Source organism: Dipodomys ordii, unplaced genomic scaffold (assembly GCF_000151885.1).
Source record: "Dipodomys ordii isolate 6190 unplaced genomic scaffold, Dord_2.0 Scaffold137, whole genome shotgun sequence".
Taxonomy (NCBI): Eukaryota; Metazoa; Chordata; class Mammalia; order Rodentia; family Heteromyidae; genus Dipodomys; species Dipodomys ordii.
This window is the reverse complement of record NW_012267353.1, coordinates 2,190,577-2,200,450: the sequence shown is the minus strand read 5'-3', so window position 1 is coordinate 2,200,450 and position 9,874 is coordinate 2,190,577. Positions and strand designations below refer to the sequence as shown.

General features: G+C 36.9%; 1 protein-coding gene across 1 annotated transcript in view; it reads right to left on the bottom strand.

The window, feature by feature from the left end:
* The window catches only part of Ntrk2 (neurotrophic tyrosine kinase, receptor, type 2), a 363,714-nt gene that overhangs the window by 84,501 nt on the left and 269,339 nt on the right, over positions 1-9,874 (bottom strand). Inside the window, exon 15 of the mRNA XM_013031082.1 lies at positions 2,230-2,360. Within this exon, the coding sequence (XP_012886536.1) occupies positions 2,230-2,360 (131 nt within the window). The remainder of the gene's footprint in view (positions 1-2,229; positions 2,361-9,874) is intronic.

Genomic DNA, 9,874 nt, shown 5'->3' with positions numbered 1-9,874 from the left:
TGTGTGTGTGTGTGTGTGTGTGTGTGTGTGTGTGTGTGTGTGTGTGTGTGTGTATGCTGGTTCTAGGGCTTGAGCTTGAACTCAGAACCTATGAATTGTCCCTCTGCTTTTTCACTCAAGGCTGGCACACCATCACTTGAGTCATACATTCACTTTCAGCTTTTTGTTGGTTAATTGGAGACAAGAATCTGATGTACTTTCCTGCCTAAGCTGCCTAACCATGATCCTCAGATCTCAGACTTAAAATCAGCTAAGATTATATTATAAGCCAGTGGAGCCTATCAACTCTTGTTTTTAAAGACCAGCTCAGAAACCAGGAGATAAACATTGTCACCCTTCATTGTTAGTAATATAAGCTCAGCAGGTCTGTTTTAGCGTTTTTGTCAGAAGGAAATTGAACATAAAGATTGAAGATGCCTTAGATTTAGTTGGCAACATCTTCTCCTTAAGAGAATTTCCAGAAATACAGAGAAATAGGCAAAGAATAAGGAATAGCACTAAGATGAAAGTTTAAACTCACAGAGAAACTCGTTGGACCATTCTCTATACCTAGCTGAGGTGTCTCAGCTACTCTTACACTCTAATCTAGAATTCTCTAGTCTTCCAGGAATTTCTAACACATAATGAGTCATACTTGGGCCATGATGAAGTGAATTCAGAGTCCGAAAGCTTGATTTTTGCTTCTGGGCTGACCTCTAAACTAGGAACCCAGTGTCATTATTTTCTATGTCTACAATACATGCTAGACCTGGACTAGAGTCTATCAATTTGTATACATAAAACCACTTTGATCTCATTTATCAAAATGTGATATAAAAGAACAGATGAAGAAAGCAAAGATTGTAAATATAACACTGCTAATTGTTTTGAATATTGTGTACTGAAAAAATAACGATAATCAAACATTTCCAGTAAATAAAAGAAGAAACAATGGCAATAGTGGAAACTGAACATCTCCAGCATCAGTGCGGGAATCTCACTTTGACCTCATCACTTGCAAAGATCTCCCTTGTTCTTCTCCTTCTCTTTTCTCCATCTCCCATCTATTTCTCCATAGTGAGGGCAGGGTATTCATGTGATTTATAATCTCTAGAAAAGTCTAGGCTTTATTTTTCAAAAAATGTAGCTCATAAGTACCTTCTCTACCATTTGAGTTAGTTTCTTTCAAGTGACAAAGAAAGAAAACATATAGTTTTATTCCTACATGGATGAACTTCCATGAAACTATTAAACTTGCAAGGGTAAGTACAAAAGTAATTTTATCTCTTTTCTTGATTGTTCATATGTAACTACTTAGTTAACTTAGTGCTAAGTACACCAAGAGTGGAACATGCATCTGAGTTTTAAAGAAATATCATTCATGAATGGTATCTTTTTGACAGGCAATGAAAAAAATTGCATATAAAGCCAAAAAATTAAACTTTCTTGGATAGTCTTGCCACTATTTATTTCATTACCTATTTCATTTTATAATCTTTTTTTTAAGTGCTTAACATATATTGCTAAGTCCTTTGTGCTGGTTTTGTTAAACCTTTTGTGTTAGAAAGCTTTGTTAAACCTTGTATGTTAGAAAATGACAATTTTCTTTCTTTCAGTGTTTTTGTTTATCTTAAGGAAAAACAGCTCTCCTTTTTGAATTCATGGGAACATGTAGGAGTAACCTTATGTTTGCTAGAGTGGTAGAATCCACAGAAAATGATATCTACCCTTTCAAGGAATCCTACCTGTGATATATGTCTATATATGTACATATATATATATATATATATATATATATATAATCTTATATCTCTAGAAACATTTGAGAGGGAGAGATAAGGCCTAATACTCAGTGTAATGGAGACGAAGAAGAACACAAAGTCAACTTGTCTACCTTCTAGAGTCTATTGGACAACAAGCCCCAGCTGGTAGTATCACAAACCCCTAAGAAAACATGTTTGACTCTCCAAGATTTCACTGTGGAATGGTTTTCCCCTCTTTGTTAGAAAAGTAGTGCAGAGTTAACTCCATCATTTGGACTGGCTGGCTGTTCCTGAGTACCTCTGACAGTGAAATGTACTTCCAATATCCTTTGGGCTGTACATTAAGGTAAATGTGCAGGAATTAAACACATCGCCATAGCAATATATTTTACTCCTGAATTGGACACTAAGATACCACAAAAGAAAGTGGAACTTCCACACATGAATGTGGCCACGGATCAGGAGATATTCTCAAATGTTCTCTTACCTTCACTGCCACCAAGATCTTATCCTGCTCAGGACAGAGGTTATAGCATTCAGCTAGGAAAACTTTTCCAAAGGCTCCTTCGCCTAGCTCCCTTTTCAGAACAATGTTATGTCTCTTGATGTGCTGAACAACTGCAAAACAAAGACAGAATAAAAATTGGAATTGAAGCATGCGGAGGTGAATTCAAAATATGGGAAGGGCTGGGTGCTTGTTGATTAAGCCTATAATTGTAGCTACTCAGGAGGCTGAGATCTGGAGGATCAAGGTTCAAAGTCAGTCCATGATATTCTTATCTCCAAATAACCACCAAAAAGCCAGAAGCATGACTGTGGCTCAAATAGTAGAGCATTAGCCTTAAGCAAAAAAACTAAAGAACAGCACCCAGGTCCTGTGTTCAAGCTCCAGTACTGCACAAAAGAGATAAATGAAGGTGAGAGATCAACAGGCTATACCTTGAGCTTTCAGGCACAAGAGTTTCTCCTTTATAGAGTGAACTAAAGAAGAACATTGTCTGTCCCTACAGCCTATCCCAAATGGCTACCTGGAGGTTTCATGAGGTTTTAGTTGTTGCTTTTGATAAACCTAAGGCCAAGACCCATCAGTAGGCTGAAAAATAGCATTTATGAACTTCATAGATAAGCAGAGGGAAGAAGTGAGAAAGGAATTAACATTAGTGTCAGCTTCTTATAAGTCAATATACTTTGCATATATTTGTAATGGGAAAAGTATCTCTGATCCTAATACATATATAGGTTCAGAGGAAAATGAGGCAACCTTGGTTGGTAATTGCAGCTATAGTTTCACTGTGGTTTTAGGCTTTTAGTGACCTAAGCTAGACGATGAGCCTCAGTGAAGGTTTCTTTTTAGATAGGAATTACCTAGCCTCTTTCTTATCTTAGCTCTCCAAAGCCAAGAACAGGCAAGAATAAATGAATCCAGTGAAGAGTTACTATCTTCTCCCATAACATAGAATAAAACTGACCAAAATCAGTCATATGTCCTCTTAAAAAATAAGGTAGGAGATATCTCCAATGACGGCAGAAAGGCAGTACCCAGAGTGTCAGATCTAATAAAGAAGCCAAAAGGAGGCTGTGGGACACAGTGCTTCACCACTCAGTGTCAAATCTCTCAGAGGGACTTTTTTTCTCTATTGCAGTCACTATTTTTTGTTGAATTCTTGTCCCTGAATGGTAGTAAAGCTGGCTCTCAATGTCTACCTATTCCTTATGTGTGGAATAAGCCAACTTAATGTAGAAAATATTCAGGGAAAAACAATCTCACATTAGTGAGCATGTGCAGACTTTTTCTTGTCATCATTTCTTAAACACTATAATATAGATATTATCTATATAACATTTGCATTAATATAGGCACTTTAATATTCTAGAGATAATTTAAAGAGTTTTAAAGGCTGTGCACAGGCTATATACAAATGATATGTTATTTTATATTAGGGACTTGAACATCCTTTGATTTGGTATCAGAGGGGCTGTCCTGGAATTAATACCTAACGAAAACTAAAGATGGCTGTATTGAAATGAGGCCATGATGCCCTCTAGAGAATGAACTGTGAGGCCAACAATATCTCATTCTTGAAAACCTTCCTTTCTCTTTGCATTTATGAAATGGGAAAGAAGTCTGTAGCCATTTCAAAAATTTGTATCTGAGCATGGAAGAGCTGGGGTTCAAATCCAAATCTACCTGAATTCAGAGTCCATGTCTTTTCTTCTATCCATGAGGTCTCTTTTCAGTTATAAAATATGTTTGGTATAATGAAGCTGATGTTTGGTATAATGAGTTGATGAAGACAAGCAAAAGAGTAAAAAGTAGAAATGTCTCTTTGCTTAGTTCACTCTCAAGTTCAAGTCCTTAGTCCCTCTCAGGACATTCCAACACTGTAATGACCCCATGTTACAAGAGAGTTTTTTCTTAGCTATGTACCTGTTCCACAACTGAAAGCTCCCAAGGTTCAGAATGAACTGTATAGATCTTCTGTACCCCCTTACTTCACATGTTAGGAGCTAAGTGCAATGCAGAGATTCATATTGTGGTATATTTTGATAATCTTTAAGTTTCTTGATTATGAGCTGAGTTACAAAAATATAAAAGAAAATATAAAGCACATCTCTGTACTTAGATAATAATAAAATGAGTCCCTCTGACCTTACCATTCCACTTAGAAAACAGAGTACCAGTAAAGCTTGAGTGTACCTTATCCAAAATGCTTGGGGCTAGAAATGTCTGGGAATTCCAGATTTTTTTTAAACTGGAAAATTTGCAAATTTATAATGAGATACCTTAGGATGTGATCTTATTCTGAGCACAAAATTTATATGTATTTTGTACATTTTAATACGCATAGCCTAAGGTTATTTTATGTAATACTTTCAGTGTACCTGCATTTTGACTTTAATCAGTTATATGATGTCTGGGTGGGAACTTATATTTGTGACATCTTGTTCATGTTTCAAAAAAGAAAGTTTATCTCTAGGGCTCCTTGGCACAAGCTGAAACTTTCTTAATAGAGACCCAGAAACACAACAAATCAAAGAAAGGTTGGACAAATGGGATTGCATGAAACTGCAGAGCTTCTGCATGGCAAAGGACATAGTAAGCAAGATCAATAGAAAGCCCATGGATTGGGAGATCTTCACTAGCCATAAAATGGATAAGGGTCTCATATCTAAAATATACTTAGAACTCAAAAAATTAACACCCCCAATAACAAATTCTCAAAGTAACAACCACCCGATCAATAAATGGGCTTAAGACTTAAAGAGAGACTTCTCTGAAGAGGAAATAGACACATGAAGAAATGCTCAACTTCTCTGGCCATAAAAGAAATGCAAATCAAAACAACATTGAAATTCCACCTCACTCCAGTTAGAATGGCTAAAATCAAGAAATCTAACAACAGATATGGCCAAAAGGGAATGCTACTGTACTGTTGGTGGGAGTGTTAACTTGTTCAACCACTCTGGAAAGTAGTGTGGAGGTTCCTCAGAAGACTCCACATAGAGTTCCCCTATGACCCAGCAATCCCACTTTTGGGCATTTACTCAAACAATCACAAACAAGGGCATACTAAAGCTACCAGCACAAACTATCGAAGCATTATTCACCATAGTTAAGGTATGGAACCAACCCAGATGCCCCTCAGTATATGAATGGATTAAGAAAATGTGATACACACACACACACACACACACACACACACACACACACACACACACATACACAATGGCATTCTATGGCTCCATTAGGAAGACTGACACTGCCCCATTTGTTAAGAAATGGAAAGACTTGGAAAAAATTATAAAAAGTAAAGTAAGCCAGACTCAAAGAAACATAGACCCCATGGTTTCCCTTATTTGCAATAACTAGGATAACCTTACCAGACATGTAGAAAAGGTCAAAAGCTATGTACATATGACCATATAAAATGGTGCTAAGTGAAATGAACCCCAAGATAGAGACACAAGAGTGTTTATCTTTGTTGCTGTTGTTTTTAATGTACTTTTAATGTACTATGTGATTTCTTTTGTTTCTTTCATATGTTCTTCCCTATTGGTATAATCCCTGTTTTCACTGTATTTGATTCTAATACCCTGCATCTTGTATATATGTTTTTCTAATTTGGGGAGGGGAAGGCCAGGCTGACCCATTGTAACCATGAGATGTACAAAAACTCTACAACTTGGTGGGAGGGAGGGAGGAGTTTGGGAGGTGAGGAGGGAAGGGATGGCTGAGAAAAAACAAAGGAGTGGGCAACAATGCTCAAAAGGAAATGCACCCATTACCCTACTCATGTAACTGTAACCCCTCTGTACAGTATCTTTACAATAAAAATATATTTAAAAAGAAAGTTTATATTTTGATGGGTTTTTTATTTTGAATTTTTGAATTACAGATGTCTTATCTACAGTACCTTGGAAACATCATTATGTGGCTGTATTCTTTCTCTTTTGTATTGGGACTTGAACGCAGGGTCTCCTTTTACTCGTACTTGACTTTTTCACTCATGGCTGCAGCTCCAATAATAGAGCTATACCTCCATTTCTAGCTTTTTGCTGGTTAAGTGGAGGTCTGAGTCTCTTGGACTTGTCTGCCATGGCTGGCTTTGAACCACTATACTCAGATTTCAGTCTCTTGAATAGCTAGGATTATAGTTGTGTGCAACTGGCACCAGCTTTTGCGTGTGTTTGTATCAAGTTCTCTTCTCTCCAGGAATAGCCACTACCTTGAATTTCAAAATAGTAATTTTCTTTATAATTTTGCTACCAAGATTTTATTCCTAGCAAGAAAAATTTTCAACTTTGTTTGTTTTTCAACCCAGATCAGTGAATTCATACTATACTTATTCTTCCCTATCTTATCCCTCACTCTACAATGTCCTTGAGATTGTATTAAGCACGTTGTATGGTCAGAATCCTTTCCTTTTTGCCACTTTAAAAAACATTGTGGAGGGATTATGCCATCATATAGTTATCCATTTTACATTGATGGATACTCTATATAGCTCCTTCTTACATACAAGTTTATATGAAATTCAAGTGGTGATTAAAGTTTTGCTTTAAGGGGGCTTTTTTCCCTTGATAATTCATGTGCTTCGGAGCTGTGAATGCCTCTGTGAGCCTCTGGGAACTCAGAGTGATAAAAATCAAAAGGTTCTTTTATGAGCAACAATATTAATGAATATGAGAGCATATATTAATTTCTTATGCTCCAGTAGCAATGCCTGAATTTAAGAGGAGAGAAATGTGTTCATTAGGTAGAGTGCCCATATAAAGACACAAATGTAATTCTTGCAGAGAATTAGAAGCCCTATTTAAATGTAATATTTAATTCCTTGGTTGTCATATGCTCCTTGGGAATTAAATGGCTCTCTGATTTACTTCACACTCTAACTAGACCATGAAGCATTTTTTTTTTGCATTTGATTTACACCTATTTTTTTCTTTTAATATTCCAAGAGGAAGAAAAAATCTTGTTAGAAATACATTCTTAAGAGCACAATTAATTTCATCATCTTCAAAATTATAACTGATGAGACTGATTTTCCCATGTTCATCTTAAAAGGAGAAAATTCATGTTTTCTTTAGGAAATGGGTTATTTACCTTCATGTGCTCTTTTGTGTTTTGGCATGTAGATAATCTGTAGGATGTCCTGTTTTTCCAGTGCATTCTATTTAAAAATAAATTTCTTTTATATGTTAAGGGAAGTTACTTTGTTTTTGTGTCTGTGTTCTTGGTAGGGCCTTACGGTGCTTTACGTGCAGTTAGTATTACAGAAATATTTCTGAAAAAAATGTATTTACTACTAATAACCAGAAACTATTTATTATACTATCCCTTAACTGACAATGACCTATTATTGGTTATGTTATAATGTAGCCCAATTCTGAGAAGTCAGGAGTTGGAACTAAATGTAATGTGAGGCTTCCATAGCATTCTTCCCATTCTGTTTCCACAAAAAACATCAGGACTTGTCCTCATCTACCTCATTTCCTGTGTTTCTTAAGCCCCATAAGAATTGTCTCCTTACCTATAGTTTTTTCTCCCTATAGTTCTACCTATAGTTTTGCTCTTATATGCTCCAGTTAATGCCCTCCCTTCCAGTGCCCTGAGAAATTCTTGGCTTACTATCTGATATTCTACAGTTCCCAAGGCTTTCCAGGTTTTTTTCTTTGTAGCCCTCTCCAATGAATCCTATCCCTATTTATGTTTCAGTATATCAGTATCTTATGCCTGCTTTGAATTACCACGTCTCCTTCTTGCTAAAACCTTAGCTACCCTGAAGCATCTCCCTCTGCTTGTGTCCAGACTGTTCCCTGATGGCTGACATTTTGGTTATTCCTCTCACCCATGGAACCCCTGTCTTACACTGTCCCTCTCCATACCGATGATACGTACCTTCTTATGGACTGAGAAAGACAGGCTCAATCTTGTCTTAGCTACAACGACACTGGGCTATCCTTTATCCTTTGTTTTCTAACAGAGAAGCAAAGAAGCCATAGGCACTGGAGTACTTGACTTGGCTGTTTATATGGCTTTATCTGACTTTTCCTGGGAACAAGACTCAAAGAAAAAGAGTGAAACTCTGATTTCCGTTGTGGACAAGCTCTTTACCTCATTGTGGACCAGAACTTCAGCTATCATGGACTTAAAGAGGCCAACAAGCATGTTGAGTCATTTCATATGAAATATCCTGAGTGAGGTGAAAGTAAAGATTCCATGTAACTGTGCAAACTTCTTACATGTTTCCTTTCTCTGAGAGAAGACTGTTCTCTGCACTTCATTTTAGGGACCTGAGTAAAAATCACATCAAATTCAATATGAATAAGTGTAAGGTAAATAATAAATAAATAAAATTCTGAATTCTACCACAAATGTAGTTCTATATCTAAAGGAAGAGCCAAAACTGTATTTTTTAAAGTTTTTATATAAAAAAATTCTTCTTACGCCAGCCACTGGTGGCTCACTCCTATAATCCTAGCTACTCAGGAGGCTGAGTTCTGAGGACTGTGGTTCAAAGCCAGCCCAGCCAGAAAAGTCCCTGTGAGATACTTATCTCCAATTAACCACTCAAAAGGAAAACAGAAACAGAAGTGGAACTGTGGCTCTAAATGGTAGAGTGCTAACCTTGAGCAAAAAAAGTGGGACAGCATCAGGCCCGCAGTTCAAGCCACACAGACCAAAGAAGGAAGTTTCTTTCTGTAATTTATGCCCCAACACATATACACACATGCATGCACACATACATATACATCTGCGTACATCCAAACACACACACAAGGAAGTATAAATAAGAGCTGTGAGAACATACTACCAGGCTCATGCAGACTGCTCTGTCTACACACAGTCTCGACATTCATAAGATTTTCCAGAGAAGAAATGTGATGCTTTTTTTTTTTTTTTGGTCGGTTGTGGGGCTTGAACTGTGGGTCTGGGCACTGTCCCTCAGCTCTTCAGCTCAAGGCTAGTGCTTTACCACTTGAACCACAGCGCCACTTCTGGATTTCTGGTGGTTTATTGGAGATAAGAGTTTCACGGCTTTTCTTGCCTGGGCTGGCTTTGAACCATGATCCTCAGATCTCAGCCTCCTGAGCAGCTAGGATTAGAGGCGTGAGCCACCTTCACCCGGCTTGTGATGTTTTGTGGGTTTTTTTTTTCATCTATCTCATGAGCATTTAAACAGAGCCATTTTCTGGCTTTGTAAAAGTGTCATATTACTGTTACTAAGTTACAAAGTAGCTATGGCAGTTTACAAAGAAGTTTGCTAATTCAGCTATTTCAATCAAATTCTTGTTATAGGATTTGAATTTACTCCCAGAATCAAATACATACAAACAATAGACAAAATACTAATCCATGTCTATAGCCATTAGTTTGAAATCTAAAATAGTAACAAAGATACATAAATGTGATTAGTAACAAAGATACATAAATATTATTCTCTCTACTTAAGATATTATAGAAAACCTTGTTCCATTGGACACAGCCTTCCCAGCACATGGGCCTTCAACTAAACATTCACTGAGTATAGAATACTAAGAAATCTGAAGTTTAAGTCTTATAAGGTTTGAGCAGGAAGATGGAAAACAATATATCCCAGAAGGCTTCTGTTTTCCCAGAGTGCCCAAAG